General features: G+C 35.9%; 1 protein-coding gene across 9 annotated transcripts in view; it reads left to right on the top strand.

Moving 5' to 3' along the window:
* The window catches only part of LOC113068393 (rap1 GTPase-activating protein 1-like), a 72,751-nt gene that overhangs the window by 38,733 nt on the left and 11,993 nt on the right, over nt 1-22,025 (top strand). For 5 of the 9 annotated variants that reach the window (XM_026241157.1, XM_026241160.1, XM_026241158.1 and 2 more), the window contains exons 4-18: nt 7,114-7,149; nt 8,976-9,023; nt 9,454-9,492; nt 9,589-9,774; nt 10,814-10,917; nt 14,013-14,091; nt 14,318-14,371; nt 15,336-15,419; nt 16,374-16,474; nt 17,583-17,712; nt 18,975-19,130; nt 19,220-19,291; nt 19,873-19,959; nt 20,181-20,318; nt 21,725-21,868. In XM_026241157.1, the coding sequence (XP_026096942.1) occupies nt 7,114-7,149; nt 8,976-9,023; nt 9,454-9,492; nt 9,589-9,774; nt 10,814-10,917; nt 14,013-14,091; nt 14,318-14,371; nt 15,336-15,419; nt 16,374-16,474; nt 17,583-17,712; nt 18,975-19,130; nt 19,220-19,291; nt 19,873-19,959; nt 20,181-20,318; nt 21,725-21,868 (1,458 nt within the window). The remainder of the gene's footprint in view (nt 1-7,113; nt 7,150-8,975; nt 9,024-9,453; nt 9,493-9,588; nt 9,775-10,813; nt 10,918-14,012; nt 14,092-14,317; nt 14,372-15,335; nt 15,420-16,373; nt 16,475-17,582; nt 17,713-18,974; nt 19,131-19,219; nt 19,292-19,872; nt 19,960-20,180; nt 20,319-21,724; nt 21,869-22,025) is intronic. The other 4 variants (XM_026241161.1, XM_026241163.1, XM_026241165.1 and 1 more) reach the window with 1 other exon arrangement.

Raw genomic sequence — 22,025 nt, forward strand, 5'->3', positions numbered from 1 at the left:
CACACGCGCTCAAGATCTCCCGGTTCTTACTGACTCGCACTAAACGGTTCATTTGAATCAGTGAGTGGTCGACTCCAGAACAGCTGCAATTGGATCATTCTAATTCGTAAACGAATCGTTTGGTGCGGTTTGCGATCCTATTTAAAAGTTTATTTTGAAAAGACTCAGTTCGTTCATGATGAATCAGACACCGCTTCTGCGTGTCAGAGCATGTGATATATTATAGGGAGGAACGATATGTTTTATGAAATGTAGTGAAGTTAAAAGTACGATCTTATGCTTTGGAATGTAGTGAAGTAAAAGTAAAAGTTACTCAAAATAAAACTACTCCAGTAAAGTACAAATATTTGAAAAATGTAATTAAATACAGTAACTAAGTAAAGCTACTCCATTACTGTCCATCACTGCGAACCGGATATCAGTAAACAGCAGTGTTTTGAACTCGCTCACAACAGACATGGAAGAAAAGACAATGATGAATAAAGTCGTAGTTTTTGCTATTTTTGGACCAAATTTTTTTTTCGATGCTTCAAAAAATTCTAACTGACCCTGTGATGTCACATGGACTACTTTGATGATGTTTTTCTTACCTTTCTGGACATGGACAGTATACCGTACACACAGCTTCAATGGAGGTACTGAGAGCTCTCGGACTAAATCTAAAATATCTTAAACTGTGTTCCAAAGATGAACAGAGGTCTTACAGGGTTGAGTCATTAATGACATAATTTTCATTTTTTGGTGAACTAGCCCTTTAATTCTCAATTCAAGACCTGTTTGTTCAACTTTATAGTTGCATTGCCAGAGCGGCTCTCTGCTGGATTGTGCTTTCAGCAGTTTGATGTCATTTGCATTAGAGACTGCCAAGTCAGAGAGGATTTTAGTTTTACATGCTGTCTGAGATGCAAGTCTTTTTTTTCCTCTGACGTACATGCTGCAGGCTTGAGACGCCCTTCTGTTGTTGTTACAATGGGAATGTCTCACCATTCTTTTTCATTGTTTTAAAAGCACAAAAAAATTATCCAAAGTTACGCACAGTAGCAACAATGGCCTGCAGTGTTACCATGTGTTAGATCAACTGTAAAACAGGGAGCATATGGGGACCTTGCCTCCACATGACACTCCTCCGGAGACTAGCAACTTATAACTGAGATGATGGTAGCATCTGCAAAGATCTAAATTAAGACAAATGCATTGCCACAAACTCATGATGCGTAAGTGCTCCAGTTCTCACGAGGCTCTGGCCTGTGGAACATTCCCTAGCTCTCTCATCAATCATTTCCTCTTACTGTCCACTATCTCAGAAAAATATGAAAAAGCCCCAATATATATTTATATACAGGTATACAGACCTCTGACACCAGTTTTGAAGCATTGTTTTAAAGGGCAGTGAGCTGCTCTGGTCCTTATGGACATGAGAAGAGATATATACAGCCTTCTGCTAGTCTGATTGCAGCATCTTCTAAAGTTAGATTTGATTTAATTTGTGCTGAGCTGAGGATGATGGCGGATAGGACAGAGAGAGAGAGAGAGAGGGTGACTAGAGGATCACATGAAGGGGATCATTAATTAAGGATTGGCCTGATTTCACAGTGGAGATAATGCCTCTGACATCCATTCAGTAAGTCCATCAGTATGTCTTTCTACCGCTGAGCTCCACTGAAAAACAGGTGATTTTTCACCACATGTTTGTCCAACAAAGTTTTGGTGAAGTTCATTTTGATTTTCTCATCTAGAGACAGTGGCCACACATAGTACACTTTAGCCACATTTAAAAATGCCTGGATTTTTTTTGCTAAAAGTCCCAAGATGATTGTGAGTAGATGTATAAAGTAATTGCCCCTCAAGTTAACAGTGTTGGATAACCAGAACGTTTCCAAAGATGTTCTATCTTCATTTAAACACTCAGCTATTGTTTTATCTTTTGAAATGTAATCTGAAACCTGTTTCACTTGAAGTTTGTTTGCGCTATCATTTAAAAAAATTATAAAATAAAAAAATCTGACATTTTTGTCTGATTGTATTATCTTTATATTAAATATATTAAATAAATAAGTACTTGGTATTTTTTGTTGTTATTTGGCTGAGGCTGAAACATCGAAAACCATACAAGCTCTTTAGCATTTCTTTTAAAATTTAGTCACAATGTCTTTTTAGAAAAGTTAAATAGATTTGCTCATTTCTGCTGTTCCCTGGAGACTTTTCCATTTCCAAATCCACTTGCTAGCTTAAAGCTCTGTTAGAATAGACTGCCAGTTCTGTCTGGCAGGTTGGCATGAATCATAGATAATAATAAATAAAAAAAGTTCCTCCAAACATATTGGAAAAAAGTCTTCTGTTCACTTTTCTCTAAGCCCTCTGAGCACAGTCACTATTACATTCCAACCCAAATGTGCTGATTCATCCGTGTGCATAGCTCTAAAATGCCACAGACTGCCACTGATGTATTTCTAGTATATTTAAGCTATTTATATCAATTCATTTAATATTTAGAAAAAGATAATTATTATTACTATTATTCCGCCTATTATGAAATCTGATATGATTATTCTGCATCTCCAGTGAACCAAAGCTGTTTATTTATTGACTGATTGATATTTGATTGCAGATTTGGCATTGATTACTGTATGTGTCAATGACTATTATTATGCTATTTGAATAGGTAGATTGGATTGGATAGTTTAGGTATATTAGCTTGTGTGAGCTTAGTCTTTTTTAGATTGCTTTTCCAAAGGAACATGATCATAAAGCAAGATAACTGATCAAGCAAGGTTGTTTCATTTTAAATAGATCAGATATTTTAGTGTACAATAATAACAGGGATTCCTGTAATTGTTGTGAATTGCTTCTCAGAAGGAAGTAATGAAAGATCAGTGGGGCTCTGCTTGAATCTCCAAATAGAGTTGAAGTGTTGAAGGCTGATTAGAGTTGACACGGCTGGTTTAACCTTGACATATCGCTCTAATAATAATGTCAAACTAACAACAGACCTGTTAAGCTGACATAATAAGAAGTCTGTCTTGCACCACAATTCTGTGTATTACTCCTTCACGTCCTCCGAGACGCTTGCCAACATACTATTCCAACGAGCATATATTGATCACACGCATAAGTGACAGCATGTGTCACTGGGTTTTTGGAACAGTGTTGACGAGTAAGGAAGATTCTGCTCAGGCTGTTCTGACTGAAAGAGAGCAGATCCAGGCTCAGATCAGCTCAATTTTATACTGAACTTCTTCCAGTGAAAGAAAGGAAAAGTGCAAGATGGAGAGAAAGTTAATTCTGTAGGAATGCAACATCTCCTCTACAATTCACTCTGTTCCTTGAGAAAGGAGAGACTCCTGAGCACCTGGAGATAAAGGATCTTAATGCTTAAATACACAATTAAACTTCAGTTTACAGACATGCAAGCACCTCCCAGAGCACACACAGCAGTCTAGTGCTGCCCTGCTGGAATGTTTTATTTTTTATTGACATGGAACCTGCTGCAGCACTCGGGGCTGGATGTTTCCTCTCACTTCTGAGGACAGAGGACTTTGTAGATTTGCAGATTTCAGAAAATATTTAGTTTTTTGGTTTTTGAAGATTTAGTTTTACTTTTTGAAAAATGTCTAAAGGTCTACTCAACCCACAGCAAGTGACAGTTGCTCACTGGAAAAGACCTGATGCAGTAAGTATGTGTAAGCTGCAGTCTGAACAAAAATATTGGATACATTTGAAATATATATGTATATATATATATATATATATATATATATATATATATATATATATATATATATATATATATATATATATATATATAAATTCTATGAATTTCAGATTTTGTAGCAGAGGGTGAGTGAAGTAGTTAATTAGTCAAGTTAATTCTGTGCAGCAAAACATTGCTAGAAATAGCAATTAATAAAAATAAATAAATCTTCATATAATAAAAGATTTTCGTGAGTGTGAAGAGAGCAGGGTTTATTTCATTTATGCAAGTTCTGGCATCTCTGAATGTATTTCATGCTTACCTAATACATGGTTCTTACAGCAAAATATCAAATGCTTTCCTTTTACTTGCACTGCAATTTTTAATGCAAGAAAGAAAAGAGAATATGGATTTGCTATCAGTGCACTTTTTTCCCATTTATTTATGTATTTATTTGCTGTACAGGTTACTGTAGTATATTTAATCTTTTCATTATATTTACAGTATTTCTGTAATCCAATAGGAGTTCATCTGCTCATGTTTGTTTAGGGAGGATACTGTTACTTTGAACCATAAAGTGCATATGGTTCAGAGTTTAGTAGTCTTATTAAATTACTTACTATCGTGTGTTTTGGTAAGTCATTTGGCTGAAGAGGCTCTTGGTAATGTGTTTGTGTTACAAAACTGAGTCATTTGACCTTGTGTCATGTTTTATTATCTTATGTGATTCGGTTTCGCTGAAGTTTGTTTTCGAGGCAGCAGTGTAAGGAGTGTTTGCCGATGGTGGAGTACTCACACAATGTGTTTAAACAATGTGCTACAGTACACAAAGTGTTTGTTGAAGACTGTGAGAAATTCATCCAGTCTTCATCCTTCAAACATCGAAGATAATTGTTTTCACTTTCGTTCACTTTGTCTTTGGGTCCGTCCCAAAGGCTGGACAGAACTCTGCTGTCTGTGTCTTGGAGGTTCTCCAGAGTAAACTGGAGTCACATCAGCTGTCAGTACATAAGAATAAGGTAATGTGTGTGGGAATAAATCAAAAGAATAGTGAGAAGATTTAATAAACGAAACAAATTTATTTGAAATGTAGTTAAATATTGCTCTTGATCCTCAGATTTAAAATATGAATATGTGGGAAATAATTGCAAGGTACTTCAGCAGCCAATTATAACAATTACACCCAATTATAATTTTAGCCCATTGTAACCAACTTGATCGCGACAAAGACAGTCAGCTACAAGCATTTTATCCAAACATGAGTGCCGTTGATTCAGTTATGTATCTCTATACTTTTTCTCCATACTTTAAAATGACATGCTGCCATCGGGCTAGAGAGGAAATGCCAGTTCCACCATATCCTACATGTAATGCATATTGGGCCAAAAATTGCTACCCGGGCAATATTGAGTGTACTTTAATTTAATTTTAATTTACTTGGCATTATTAACTTATGGCTGAATCGAAAAACACTTTCACGCACCTAAAAAAGGTTGTGCTGATGATAAAATCCGTTTTATGTTGTAAAATATGGTCCTTTAGTTCATGTTAGTTAATGCATTAACCAAACAGTAACCAACAATGAGCAATACAGTATGTGACAATATTCATTCATCTTTGTTAATGTAAGTTAACAAAAATACAACTGTTCAGTGTTAGTTCATGTTAGTTCAGGTCCATAAAATGATATTAAAAGATACAACTTTTGATTTTAATAATGTGTTGGTACTGTAAATGTTGAAATTTACACTGCAAAGGTGGCACAGAAGAACTTCTGACGTTTGACGTGTCTTTACAGACTGTTTGACTGTCAGAACAGGCATAAATACATTTATACAGTGATCACATCTGTATACTTTGATACTGAGGGCTTAGGTGGGTCAGTGCTGGTATAATAAAATCTTTACACTGAATTTTAAGCAGGTACAGAGCAGCCTTAGCTTGGTTATGTAAAGACACCTTAAGATTAATGAATGCTTTAGAAATGAAGAGTTTGGTTTCCCAAATGCAATAAACGCCATAAAAAAAATGAGTTACTGCCAAAATCAGTATTGTATATGGTCTGTATTTAAAAGTCCATCTTTAATTTTATGCAAAATGCGCTATTTGCAGAGTTATTAGGTCATGTTTTCTCCCTTTTTTTCCAAACCACAACAAATGCCAGTCTCCCTTTTTTGCAGAATGCGATATATCCTCTTAACCAGTCACAGTGCACCACGCACTCTTGACAGTAATAGCGGTGCTTTGAAAACACACATCTCATCTCCTCATCTACTTTGTACTTTGTGATCAATAAACAAGGGCTGCACAATAAATCGAATGTGATTGTCATCCGCATCTCATCAGTAAAGCTGGTTCTGTGATTAATAGTACCAGTAAATCTCCATCATGTGCTTTCAGATGGAAATGATCCAGATGCATTTAATACACAGAGCCGTAGATCATTCACAAGCTATACTATATCGCATTCATTAGATTAATCACATTCAATTATGAGCACGATATTGCATAGCTTGTCAGTGTTATTGTTTTTATTAATGCCATTTATGTTTTTGTTAATACAGCGCATAGCACTAGTCTACTAAATTAATGTAACGTCAAAGATTAATGCACTTTTGGAAGTTGAATATGCAAATATCATTTTGGAATTTCTGTGGTCTAATGTGATATTGTTCATGTTCTTGTTCATGACGAAATTTTATTTTACTGCCGTAATTAATTTATTGCATTAAGAAGATGACCCGCTGAATTCATTTTGGAAGCGATGACTGATGAATGTATTTTTAGTCCAGTGCCTGTATATAAGATTAGTATTGACCAAGTTCAGAGGCTGTCATATGTGGATCAACTTACTGTGTTGTATAACTTTCAAATTGATTCAATGGATTTATTGCAATAAAAAAAAAAACAACATTATACAAATTTTATAATTCATTTTTGAAAATCAAAATCTGGATTTGAATTTTTTATGTTATTATAACCTAAAGATGCTATGTGAAAGCTTGAAACAGAAAACTCTTAATTGTAAATGTTAACTGTTGTAAATTGTAATACAATTTTAAAGTTTTTCCAGAAGTTAGCTGATCTAAGGCTGCTATGTTCTTTTTCTGAGAAGCATTAAAGAAGCAGTCTGTGTAAAGATATCTAATTGCCAATTCAGTGCCACCTTTGCAGGATGAATTTGCCGCAATTTTGATATGTGATGATGTGAACTGATTAATAAAATGCAGTGTGCTGTAAGTAACAGAATGAATGCAGTCTGAATACTTTGAATGTCTGATTCCTGATGAAGTCTGAGTGATAGATGGGATATATTCAGTTAGATGTATCCTGCACTGCAGCGTGTCGTCTGTGTTGTTGGCCACATCCCTCTCATGTCATCAGGGGTCAACACTAAACTCATCTCATCTCATTTCTTCCAGACACCTGATTTATTTGAAATGATTGAGAAAATGCAGGTAATGTGTTTCTTTTACTTTTTTTCTTCCTTCTGCCTTTCATCTCTGATGTAGATATTTTCCATTAACCCCTGAGTCAGCTGTCCTAACTGGATACATAGCTGCATTTGCATGGTTTTGGTTGTAGCCGTGCTGCACTGACACTACACTGTTTCATTTTTTATATGAATATGAATTATATATATTTTTTTAACTGTGGCTATTTGGTTACATTATAATTTATTTTTTTATTCATTTTTTGATGGGGCAAGTGAAAGTCTGAACTACAGTTATGGTGAAAAATATGCACATATTTATTGTTTTGCCCTGAATATCACAGTCATACAGTTGCCAAATCTACAATGAGTACGTTTGAACTAGGAAGAGAACAAATTCTCTGGTGTCTCTGGTGCTGAAATACAAGAAGATCCTGTTGTTGGGTACACGGAGACATATTGATCTTAGTCATTTGATACTGCTGCTGTTATCTCTAACTTAGGATGGACAGATGTCTATGCAGGAACTATAATAAGTGCACTAAATGCACCAAAATGCTTCGGAGAACAGCAAGACACTGAAACTGGATCTGCTTTATTGTTGGGTTGCAGCTGGAGGACATTATAGAGTAAAAGAGAAGCTTAGCTAGATGTACAGGATGTTTTAGATAACAAACGTGTTGGTATGTATAACACAGTTGGTCTGCCATAAAGATAATTTGGTGGAATCCGTCATCAGATAGATCAGACATTCGATCCCCACTGCATCTCAGTGTAGTGTTTCAAATCTACAACAGTAGAATCTGATGAGACTAGCTCCTACAGTATTTTCATATTCAGTCCTGTGGGGTCCATCTGAACTGTATAGGGCTTCACTCTTTTGAGTCACTGAGATGGTTTCTTTTTTGATGATCAGCACTTTAAGTTAAATAAGTGGACAAATGGTTTGATACTTGCAGCTTTAAGACGTTATATTTTGTATAATTACTGTAAAAAAAACTTTGTAAATATTTGAACGTCTTCTCCCTGCACTCTTTGATCTTGTGTTCCACTGTCTGCGGAATTCTGAAAACCTGATGAAAGAGAATAAAAAACAATTCATTCTCTAAGACAGATCTGTAGGCTTATTCTGTCTTTCAGTTTGTCTGCCTAAAATAATGTGCTCTTTTCTAATATTGTTTAAACACGTGAACTTTCTTTTTATAAAATGTTGTGGTCTTTCATATTCATTTTATGAATGTCATATTATGCTGTTTAACTTTTTTCCCCAGGTTTTCCTTGCACTGACCTTTATTTATGAATTACATAGTATTTTGTTGTCATACATGTTATTGTGAAATAATTCCATAAAATGAGTAGCTTTTTTTAGAATACATCCTCTTTAAAAACAAATGAATAATTCCATGAATTAGTATATTTTTACATTTGCTAAGATTGAGTTGTTTTGCTCACTGTGGGCAATATAATCCTCGTTTTTATAGAAATTAAGTTTACTTGCATTAAAAAAAGATGAATTATTGTTGAAAATTTACGATAGCCTCTGAATTATCTGTGCTTTGTGAATAAGACTCTATAAATAATGTTAAAAATTTAATTGCTCTTAATAATAATATTTCTCAAATGTATACATCATGTGTCATTCTCAAGATATATAATTGTAAAAAAAAATCCAGAATTGTTTATAAATTTAGATTTTCTTGCATATGTGCTTCATTAAGTTTTATTTTTAAAGGCATGAAAATATAATCAGATTCCTCTTCCTCGGTAGCTCTAACCTAAGTGTTATTTTTGCTTTCACATGTGGGCTGACAGGGCTGCTAGGGCTGACAGATTCTATCTTTTTTCTTCCAGAGCAACAGAATGGACGAGCAACGATGCACTCTTCCTCCTCCTCTCAAAGTATGTTCACCTCACCGACTCTCTTTTGTCCCTTTATACACACACACTCACAAAAATACAAAACACTTTTTGTCTGAGGGCAACAGACTGCTGTTTTTATCTGCAGGCAGACAGCTTCAAATAGAAGAGCTAGTTATCAGTCAAGCTGGTGCATCTACTTTTCAAAGACATCCCTAGCCCACTTTCCCTTGCTCTAATGGAACTGCAATCAAATAAGATAAGCTAGTGCTGAGGAATATTCTCTAGCCTAAAGCCATACTGCCTGTATAGAATCAAACTGAGTACATATAGTGGGTTAGTTCTCTTAAATAAACCAGCAGATGAGCAAGCAGGGTGTTTTTGCTACTTGGGTCACTGGAGTTAAAAAGGTTCTGTTGCAACCAAATAAGTCTACTGCATTTTTAATGTTTTGAATGTCATCTCCTTTCAGACCGAGGAAGACTACATCCCTTACCCCAGCGTCCATGAGGTACACCAGTCCAGATATGTTTATTTTTCTCTTGATATCTGTTTCGATGCACAACTGATCGTCACCATAATTGTTTTTATTCACCGTCTCTGTCAGGTTCTTGGCAGAAGGAGTCCATTTCCCTTGATTCTGCTGCCCCAGTTTGGGGGTTATTGGATTGAAGGGACCAATCATGAGCTAAGCAATGGGACTGATCTGGACCAGCTTCTGTCCCCCAATTCACGCTTCAAACTGGAGTGCAACTCTACCGCTAAGATCTACAGGAAGCATTTTCTGGGAAAAGTAAGGATTCAAAGTAAAGTCATACCTCACCCAAACATGATTGTGTCATAATTTTATCACCATGTCGTTCCAAACCTGTATGACATTCTTTCTTCTGTAAAAAACAAAATTTAAATTTCTTGACAAAAAAGGCAAAAAAATAAATTAAATTAAAGTAAAATTGAATAGAAGTGGTCCATACTACTCATGCACTATATTACTCAATGCACTATGTTTTGTGCACTACATTTATGCATTATTAAGGGCTTTCCACACTTGAAATAGTTAACCGTGGTTAAAAGGAATCCGGCATTATCTTGTTTTACATTTCCCAGGGTTTAGAACAATGATAACCCAGGGCCACGGTGTAAAAAGCCTTAATGTCTTTTAAAGTCAATAGTTTTGTGAGAAGAACAGCCCAAAATCAAATCCATTATTACATGCACATGTGCTTAAGCACTCCTTGAACACATTCTTGTGAGTTCGAAAAGTACAGATCTCAAATTATGAACAGGCTATTCTTTTGAGTCAGAACTTTTCAGTAAATCCATTAATCCAGTTCACAAAACTGGTTTGAATGATTCATTCACAAATCAACAATGTTTAGGTTCTCAAACTCAACTTAATGACTCAGCGATTTGCCCACAACAGTCCACTGACGTAAATATTATCAGTGAACAATATGTCTTTAGAATGCTAATTATAGAATATGAGCCCCCACAAATGAAGATGATAATGCATAGAAAAAGCTGAACATTCAAAATAAAATCACATTCAGCCCATCCATTTGAACAAGTTTCAATAATGTAACTGTTAGCAAATGTAACCTAATTACATAGGCCAATGTGACACTGTAGCAACCAGTCATAATGAAGATTTATTAGGCTTTAGCTTCAATGGGCTTAATGTATTCACATCTAATATCCATTATAAATTAGACTAATGTGCATAAAGAAGTGGTCGGTTAGCCCTTAGATCTGTGGGGGAGTGTTGGTACTGAAAACCTGAAAGTGTGAAGATGAATGTGCACTCACATCTTCGCCTTCTGCTCCTTCATTAGGAACACTTTAATTACTATACAGTGGACAGTGCCCTGGGCCACCTGGTGTTCTCCATGAAATATGATGTTATCGGGGACCAAGAGCATCTCCGCCTCATGCTCAGGTGTGACCTTCTCTCTTTTAATACTTCTTTTTGTTCCCCATTTGATTGCTTTTGCCTCTGTCATGTCTTATTTACTTTTCTTGAAATCACTTACTTGTCTCCTGGTCTTGTGTCCTTCCAAACGTCTCTATCATGTAGATGAGGGCGGCTTATAAAGGGCTTAGTGTCTGGCACAGTTTCACTACTTTGTTTTGAGCTTTGGCTTTTATTGTGGACTTTAAACGGAGCACACACTGATATCTGTTCCTTGACAACAACTGTGAATGTTTCCCGGGGCCCACAATAAAACCTCTTTTCTCACAGATTAAACAGGCCAAATGTACACACCACCCTCATTTCCGCATTAGGCACCAGATGGGCAATATAGGGCAATGTGAGTGGGTGGAGGGAATACAGCAGGATGTTCCTGTTATCAAATCAAATGTGACACGTTTAATGATGCCACAATGATACTGAACTGAAGGCTGTTAATAAGAGCAACTGTTTTAGATCTGGGCAATGATGTGCTTACATTCCACTACAAACATTTTTTGTTGTTGCTGTTTTTGAGCTGCCAGGGATGAGGATTTGTGTAATTTATTTTATACATTATTGAAGCAAAGCAAAACTTTGCATGTATTTAGTTTTTAATTTAAATGTAAATGTTGCAAATTTTTTATATAAAATAAACTGTGGCATTGATGTTAGAAAAGTAAGCCTCAGGAAGTTTGATTGGCGGTCTCTAAAAAGGCTGATCTCATAAACCAATCTCAAGCTGACTACGCGCCTGCTGTGAGATGTTTGGCATGACATGCAGCGGCACTCAATCTCTGTCCTGTGTGGGTAAATTCATTATAATGCAGAAGGTGATATACAATTCATATTTCATTATTAAATGACTTTAAATAACTTTTTTAAAGAACTTTTTATAAAAGAAATTTGAAAACTTTCTGTGAGATGTAATTTCACAAACAGTGCGAGTGGATCACAGCAAATGGCTTCAAATCACCACATCGTGTCTGCTCTATAAGCGAGCTGCACAGTTGAAACAGTGACACTGTCACTTGTACAATCAAGGCAGTGTTGCATCATCACGAAAGTTTATAATTTGCATTTGTTTTTAAGTCTTGCCAGTGTTTAAACCATTCATCATTCACATGCTCACCTAGAGACTGTGCTCTCATGCACACTCAAAGTGCACATACATATGGTAGTCAACCAAAATGAGCTTTTTACCACGTGGGTAAAATATGTATTTTTACATTTTATTGCAAAAAGAACAGCAACATTGACGCGTACAAATAAAAGTGCAAAATGAAAAGAGTACAAGGCAACATAACATAAATTAAGTACAAATTTGTCTTTCTCTCTCATCTGAACGCCCGTCTTTCGATCAGTTTCTTTGTCTCTCTCATTGTACACGTGTGTCTCTCATGAAACAAAGCAAATGAAGCAACATTTTATATTATAGTGTATCCAATACTGTATAGTATATGCCGTTGCACACCAATTGCAAAATTCAAACCAAATGATGAATTTATCCTGAAAGAGACACTTTGCCTAAACCTGCTCTGAAAGTTTGAATCACTGATCAGCCACCCGACACTCTCCGTAGGAAAGAGCAGCGATTCACACCTTTCTATTTCAGCCACCACGATGAAGCTACGAACTGCCCCAAACCTCAACCCTCCTAAAAATATATATTTTGCTCAGTATAAAATGGAAATGCTCTATCCAAAAGAAAAAAAAAGAATTGAAGCATAACGTTTAAACCAGTGTGCTTAGGACTGCAGAGTTCACACAAATCTCTTTTTATCAATTTGTATATTTTGAATATTTCTTGTATTAAAAGAATTAAAAACATGTAAGCCAATTCACAGATATGCGGGAAAAAAATATATAAACTCACAAGAATGTTTTAACCATTCGATTTCGTTTAAACATGAGGGTCTTTTTTATTGATTCATTCCCATAATTTAAAGTGAATAGGATAATAAAATAAAATAAGAACTAATAAACTGGTAAAAGGTATGTATTATGCATATTATTGTTATTATTTAAAGCATGGTTTAATTATTATTTGAACATTTTATTTAGGAACAAATAAAAAAAATGTATCAACAATTTCTTAATTCGTGGACATTCTAATTTTTGGCATGCATGAGCAAGGCTCTGTACTATACGGCAATAGATGTGTCAAAAAAGGACAGATAACGAATAAGTACAATGCGTGACCTGCTGAAATTTTTAAAAGCAAGTTTCATACCTTTCATTTGTGACATTGATGTGACTGGTGGCAAAATATTTGCTAGAACCAGGCCTCTATCACTCATAATCATCCTATTAACAATAATCCACCTTTTCTATCATTATATTTTTTATGGCATAATGCACACCTCTTTAAATGTAAAATAACATTCAAAGTTAACAGTGGCTGATATTGTTCAGTAAAAAGTAAGCACACTTCAAGCACTGCCGTCACTGTAATATTTCACAAAATGAGTGGTCAAATAGCTGGAATATTACACATTTATATGATGAATAATTTGAGATTAAATGTTATAATGGTTTATTAGCCTATTATTGTAATATCACCACAGTTTTATTTTTTTTATCTTTGATTACAAGTGAAAATGTGACAATTCCAGCTTTACTGAGCAATACTGTCAACCATTCCTTTGTGCCACCTCGTGGTGAGTTTCGTGAGCAAGTTTAACATGTGACTGGGTTTTATTTAACCCCGTGGCCTTGCAGCGGTGGTACACGCCTACTGTAATCATCCTTTAATATATAGGCAGGCGTATTAGGCTATAGGCTATTCCGTGCTCAAGCTCACACATAAAGCAATTAAGTGATTATGAATGTGTCGGTGGGGGGAGAAGACATTTTAATTATTTATTAATAAACTAGTGCTTTTGTGAGTCGTGAGGGTGCAAAGATGAAGTTGCTGAATGCCGACACTGACTCCACATGGACGTGCCTTTAATAAAAAAGCACCTTTTCATAGGAACTTCAAAAATTAAAGAATATTACAAAATCAAGTGGGCATGTATTTCCTTTTTGCACCAGTATTTAGCTTTAATCTTATGTCTACTAATGTCTTTCCTTTTTTACAGAACTAAAATGAAAACATATCACGACGTGATTCCAATATCTTGTCTGACCGAATTCCCCAACATTGTCCAGATGGCCAAGGTGAGAGTGAATCATGTGAGGAGGGGGTGAATGGGGTCAGCGCCATTGTTTTCAGGCCCTTCAATTCATCACACCTCTATCCGAGTGACATGACTGATTGTCTCACTTTCCCATGAGCCTGTTCTGTCCTGCCTGGACAGACAACCATAGTGTTGCATCACTTTTGCAAGATCAAATGAGAATGAGGAATGAATCAATAAGTGCTTTCTCTTTTCATTATCATCAGCTCGTCTGTGAAGAGGTGAACGTGGACCGATTTTTCCCTGTACTTTACCCAAAGGTACGCAACCCTACACAACACAATTTCAATCAGTCTTTTTATATAACGCACCTGCGCCAAAGTGATATGCTTAACTCAATAACACATAATTCTGAATCATTTGTCCTGGTTAATGAAAGAGTGGCACTGGGAAATATGCTAGTTTCTGTGAAAGTATTGTTCTGTGTCTCAAGGGTTTCCAGTGCTGACAAAGCCAGGGGCGTAGACATCATTTCAGAAGTGAGGGGGACAGAAATGTCAAATATAATACCGTTATTTGTTTATTTGACTTTTTGCTTATTTTTCTCTTATTTCCTACTTTTAATAGGCTAAGAAATCAAATACTCTACTGGACAATATAATATTTTTCTTTAAGATTATTATACATATAAAAAAATGTATTTGTTTATATAATAAAAACACTTTAATTCGTCCATTTTTATCATTGAATAAGGTAGAATCTTTTTATGCTATAATAAATGCTATTTGAATTAGCACTGCATTATTTATTTTCATTTTCTTTATTTATTACCTGGAGATAACTTGAAAACAGGTGTTAAAACCATATATTCTCACAATCGTGTGTAATGTCTTCACATCTCATCAGTCAAAACATTTCTGCTTTTCATTCAGCTTATACAGCGGTAGCTGGATGTCTTTGTCCATATTAGGGATTTCCTGCCATGTCATGTTATTACCCTAAGGCTTTGAGTATGAATGAAACATACACTGCATGAGAGTCTTTAGCGCGCCACAATGTTCATATCGCCTCATTCTGGATTTGAATAAAATATCAGAACATGCACAGACTATCCTATCACTTTGAATTTAAATCTAGATTTATTCACACAGCCTTTGAAAACTTGACTTGCCCGAACAAAGAGTGGGGGATAAATTTACGTGTTATTAAAAGTTTGATGGGGGGACATGTTCTAGTACTTAAGAGACATTCATCATTCTATTGAACACATCTACTCTCCCACAGGCCTCCAGGCTCATCGTCACTTTCGACGAACACGTCATAAGCAACAACTTCAAGTTCGGAGTCATTTATCAGAAGTTTGGACAGGTGAGTCGCATGGGACGCCTTATCACTGTTAGCTTCTTCACAACTGATTTCTTCTCATTTTTCCGATGCACAGAGATGAATCAGTGCTGTAACTCACCATCATAATTCATCTTTATTTAGAACAACACCTTAAATCTTTTGAATCGAGCAGCTAACAAAGTAGTCCTTCCTCCTCTTGACCTCACAATGGCTCCTCTGCTTAGACAACAATCAAGCCGTTGTCTTCATTTGTTTTTTATTCAAATCATGAGGCTATTGTTCCCAGAGGAGAGCTTTGATTGCATTGAGACAGATCCTTGACCTTTAAGGCTGCAGATAGTAGGCAGAGAGTGAGAGGTGACAGCAATGCCCTTAGCGTAATAGCATGACAGTGGAGGCTGCGAGATGTACTTGAACAGCCTCTTCATCTCACAGATTGGTGTGTTTACACACTCAACCTTTCCTGTGTGGGCAGTAAGAACACTGAGGCCCTTAATGGGACATGCTCATGTTTATAACACGCCTTTTGGATCGATTCTCAAAACTTCCGCTTGCCCTCCTTGACTTTAAATGCGAGACTGTGTATTCAGGGGAAAGATTTACATATTCATCAAACTAATTGACTCATAATGAGCCATTTAGGTTTGCTAATTTTAGAGTTTGCTTTTGTCTTCATCAAGAAGCTCTTGTTTTTGTGTGTGTGGGTCCATTTCATTTGGGGTTTATTTAATATTGGGCTTTGTGCTGTAACATAATGTTTCGTCATTATGTGTTCTTGTTTTTGGGAGATTTGTGATTTGTGAAAGGCTGAAATACTTTATTTCCTTCAGTAATTGAAGTAATGATAATGCATGAAGCTTCTTTGTTGAGATGACCTTCTATTGTTCCTGATGGGTTACTGTGTCTACTGCCAAGGGCACCATACAAATGTTTGTATGAAACTTATAAGCACTTGATGTGTTTTTATCTGTGTAGACCTCAGAGGAGGAGTTGTTTGGGAATAACGAGGAGAGTCCTGCTTTGGTGGAGTTTTTAGAGTTTCTGGGACAGAAAATCGAGCTCCATGACTTCAAAGGGTAACACTTATAAACAGAACAGCTCTCTCTCTCTCAATATGGCACAAGCAAGATGTAGACGTGCGGGATGAAATGTTTAACAACATATTTTGGATGTTGGAGTTTTTATTTGTGCACTTCTGATGAGAGATTTCACTAAGAACAAACTACACTTTCTTATAGCGCAGTTTATTTTCACGCACTGTCTGCGTTGTTTGAACCTTCAAATCACACAAAAAAATGTCACATGTACATTGCATGTATTTATGCTTCCTCTGATTAAACTGGACTAAACCAGTGTTGTTACTAATGAACAAAAAAACTATAAAAAAAAAGAGTCTTTATTTAAATAAAGATGAAATCAAATCAAATCAAATATAAATCTGCACATAAATTTTAAATATTGCCCTGGAAAATAACCAAAACAAAATGTTGAAGCACTAAAATTACTCAGACTAAAGCTGGAATAGAAATATTAAAGGTAAAGTGAAATATTTAAAGAAAAACTAAAACAAATAAACATGACAAAAGCGCATGAAATTACCAAAACTTCTTATAGAAATAAAATGAAAACGTAAAAATTCAAACTATATAAACATGAATAAATACTGTATATGAATAAGTACTAATAAAATATACTTAAAATATGTAATTGTATATAAATAATAAAAAAATAAAACTAAAGAACAAGGAGAGACACTTAAGAATAAAGGAATTTAATTCATTTATGTTATTTATTTAATTATTTCTTAAATAAAAATGTAAATAAATCACTTTTAAATGTATGTATTTTAAATAAATGTGATGGTTTAGTTAATGGTAATACATTTTTCAAATTGACAAAATTATAGACATTTAAAACCAATAGGTTTCTTTATATTTCTTTTTATCCTTTTGCATTTTTTACAATTAAATTAATAATTATTTTTTTAATTTTAGTGAGAGACTGAATAATTTATTAATGAATAATAAAACAGTGTGGTGAAATATCATTGTCGAAATCTTCCCCTGAATGTTACAGTATGTAACCTTTTGAGAGATATCTGTATTATAAAGATTTGCTACAAAATTTGCAATAATTGTCTCTATGAAGTATAGTGCTAACAATGCCCTTCATGTTTTCTAATAGGTTTCGTGGAGGATTGGACGTGACACATGGTCAGACAGGCTCTGAATCTGTGTACCACAATTTCCACAACAAGGAGATCATGTTCCATGTGTCAACTAAGCTGCCTTACACAGAGGGTGATACACAGCAGGTACTCACATTTAGGGATGCAGCGATACCATTTTTTCAGAACCGATCCGATTCCCAAAATTCTGAGAATTGGCCGATACCGATCTGATCAGATAGTGCAGGTTTTTTTGTCTTTTTTTTTTTTAAGTGTAGAATTTCACATTTTTTTACACCTCTTTGTGCTGACCTGATAATCAATCTTTCGTGTGTTAAACACAATTAACTAAATATAGTATAGGAGCCGATACCGATATTGAGTATCGGATTGGTGCATCCCTACTCATAATGCTGTGGGTTCAGTGAGAGGGTTACTGATAGCAAATTTCCCTGCTTCTAGATCCTTTAATCAATAGAACTGTGGTAATTATTAGTGGAACAAAATATCCTAAAAAGACTAAAAGTCTTTTTAGATACTGATCTGATGCAGAGAAAAAAAAACAAGCCACATAGGTATAAGCCATCTGGTTTGGCAGGAGGGGTGAAATCCATTCCTTAGCATTGGGGCAGATGCTGTTTCCTGCAACCACACACTGCTGATGTGCTGGCAGACGATTGTTGACTCACAGAGTGACCTTTATTCTGCACCTTCACTGGCAGCGCTGCACCCTCTGAAGAAGATTGTTTTTAGATCTCACTCCTCAGGGAATCTTCTGCATTTAGAGCACATGAAGCGTGCTCCTCTCTCTCTCACTGTCATATGTGCACACACTCTGCAGTGATTGGAGGTTGACAGCAGATCGGCTTGGTGAACTGATGTCCATGTTTAAATGAGCGGCAGCAACCTCTGTGTTTGCCCTTGACGGCCATCTGTTGAGACATGTTGTGAAAAACAACTTCAGCACATGGCATCACTGACATATAAATTAAATCCCAAAATGAATGGAATTTATCATCGGATGTCAGCCAGGAGAGCATTTAATGACACTCATCACAATTCTGGGTTTGTGTATTACATCAAATATATTTGGACATGGCACATCACTATATTGATTGTATAAAATGGCTTATTAAATTAATATTAAAGATACAACTTTTCATTAAAACAATATTTTTTAAAGCTAAATTATTATGTTATTATTATCAGTGTTCCTGTAGCTCAAGTGGTAGAGCATTGTGCAATGAAGCGCAAGGTTAGGTGTTTGATTCCCTGGGAACACATGATGGGTAAAAATTGATAGCCTGAGTGCACTGTTAGAAATCTCACTTTAACAGCTGTTTGGTATTTGTTGAAAGTGCAAGTGTTGAAGGATTTTAAAATTAAACTGTCTTGTTTTGTTATCACAGCTACAAAAGAAGAGGCATATAGGAAATGACATTGTGGCCATCGTGTTTCAAGAAGAGAACACTCCATTTGTGCCAGACATGATTGCCTCCAACTTCCTTCATGCCTACGTAGTGGTGCAAGTTGAAAATGCCTGTTCTGACAATGTCCTGTACAAGGTACATTATCACAGTATAACTGCAATCTAGCGATTCTGTAACACTTCTCTGTGAGTGAGTAAGTGATACACGTATCTGTCATTCTCCAGGTTTCAGTAACAGCGAGAGACGACGTTCCATTCTTCGGACCATCCCTCCCCAACCCAGCCATTTTTAAGAAAGTGAGTTGCTGAATCTAAATAAATGGAAGTGGAGTATTTATGCTTTGCACTAGCAACATCATGATCATGGGTTCATTTCCTAAGGAATGCAATGATAAAATAAATAGAGTAAATAATCTTTGTATGGCATTTGGTTGTTGGTGGGGGAATATCTGCTAAATACTGTAATATTCAATCCAAAGGTTTGGGGTCAGTGAGATTTTTAAAAATGTTTTTGAATGTCTTTTTTACTCACCAAGGCTGCATATATTTGATCAAAATACAACAAAAACTGTAATTTTTTAAAATATAATAAATTTTTTAAAGCAACTGTTTTCTAGTTTAATATATTTAGAAATGTATTCCAGTGATGGCAAAGCTGAATTTTCAGTGTCACATGATCCTTTAGAAATCATTCTAATATGCTGACTTTTTTATTCTTTTTTTTTTAATGCCTATCACTGTTACTTTTAATCAGTCAAATGCATCCTTGTAAGAGATGTATATTTTAAATGGTATTGCTTGTAACAGAAAGACTTTCCTCTTCTTCCAACTGTATTTCTCTCATTTGCTCTCCATTTACACCTTCCTGCGTCTCTCAGGGCCCAGAGTTTCATGAATTCTTGCTTACCAAGCTGATCAATGCCGAATACTCTTGTTACAAAGCTGAAAAATTTGCCAAATTAGAGGTGAGTGTCATTAAGGTGTCAGAAGTCAGTGCTCATATGCAACACCAAGGTATGGTTTCAAATGTATTGATAAAATGTATTTTATGATAAATGTGACTTACAAATTCATGCATGTAAATGTCCTTAAAATAAATTTACAAGCCTCGTCTAACATTCATTTACTATTTATATTCAAATGTATTTGCTATACAAGTACACTATCCCACTTTCATCATCATCAGGAGCGTACCCGCTCTGCTCTGCTGGAGACGCTGTACGAGGAGCTGCACATCAACAGTCAGGCGATGATGGGAATGGGAGGAGAGGAGGACAAACTGGAGAATGGAGGAGGGGGAGGGGGCTTCTTTGAGTCTTTCAAGGTAATCCACAAGGACACAGAGCTCTGGGGGTCTCTCTGAGGGCACTTACATCCAGAATAGAGGAGGATGGGGATGTCCGTGAAGCATTACTGTGGCTTGTGCGTAAAAGGTTGACAGGGTGCATTTGGTTAGTGGCCATGAATATTTTCATGACATGAGATGTGTCATTCAATTCAGTGTAGTGTTATTTTACAATCATTATATAACATATTTTAGTTTTTATCATTTTAAATACGATTTTTTTAATTTATTTTAAAATGTATAATTTATTTAAAGTTCTAGTCATTTAGTTGTGCTTGTCATTTGTATTAGTTTCTGTTTTAATATGTCTATTCAGTGTTAATTATTCGCTTTTATTTAATATAGGTTCAGTTATTTTAGTACTTCAGCTTAAAAGAAACAAACAACAACAACAAAAAAATCAGCTGAAATAAAAGTTTTAGTTGTAGTTTTAGTTGCAGTTAATGATGATAATAACTCTGGTTCAGACTGGTCTTTTTTTACCTTGCTGCTATTATTCTTTACGAACGGTAGCAGTTTTTCTCTTTTGGGATTTAGATGGCGGTGTCTTTATGACTCCAGCTTCCAAGTGACGTAACCGATGCTACCTAGATTAAATTACTCATTACTGTAATTAACACTAATTAGTCCTGAGCATTGATGCACTCATGAAATTGATCTTGTGCTCTAAAGTGTTTCGCTTCCTAATATACTTTGCAAACTAATTAGTACTACACGATTAATCATACCTGATATACGTACACAACTATTGTTCTGTAAATGCAGCATCATGCCTGATGAGTATATAGATGAATGTGAATTTTCCATAGCAATAATTCATTACAGACAGACTGTTTGTATGTGCTTGGGAGCCGGGTTTTTGATTGAAAGTGTTCATTGGTGTTCACACATTGATTGTAGTCATCCAGTCATGAAAAATCAATCAGACTACTCATAAATCATTTTCATTGTCTTTTAACCTATTATATTTGCTTCCGCATCTTCCACAATCACTTATTCAGACCGTTTTCATCAGCAGCTGTCTATAGCCACACTTGTTAGCATAGACACAGCTCATCCGTGGTTGTGGCATTCTGGGATTTTCCCTTGAAATCGTCAGCACTTTAGTGGGTGATATTTAATCAATATCCATTAACACTCTCAGGCAGTTCTGCTCTCTAATGGTTGCTGGCTTCAGCTTAGTGACTTCCTGATAACTTCATATCATCAGTACTCCCTCTGGCCATATGCTTTTTACTTTTACAAACAGAACTGCACACTTGGCTCAGGTATTTTCCTCGGGTTGTTTTAGCAACTTGATTCACTGGCTTCAGACCCACTCCACTGGCCCACCCTGACCTGCCGCTGCTCACCGTGTCTCCTCCTGATCTCTCCCTGTGCTATAGCGGGTGATCCGCAGCAGGAGCCAGTCTCTGGACACCATGGGCCTCAATATCAGGAAGTACACAGTCTCCAATAGTCACAGCGGCAGTTTCACCCACAACAACAACAGCAACCACTCACCAGAGTCCCCCAAACCCCCTGGGATAGTAAGTAACCCCCTGCCCTACTGGCCAAACTATGCTATTCCCCTCACTCCCCTTCACTATGAGGTAAAAAACCGGTCCTGGTTAAACGTACTTCACTAATTCCTGACTACAGATGCTCTGAGTTGGCAAACTAAGAACAAGCAACACAATGCAGATG

This window comes from Carassius auratus, linkage group LG44F (genome assembly GCF_003368295.1).
Source record: "Carassius auratus strain Wakin linkage group LG44F, ASM336829v1, whole genome shotgun sequence".
NCBI classification, from domain to species: Eukaryota; Metazoa; Chordata; class Actinopteri; order Cypriniformes; family Cyprinidae; genus Carassius; species Carassius auratus.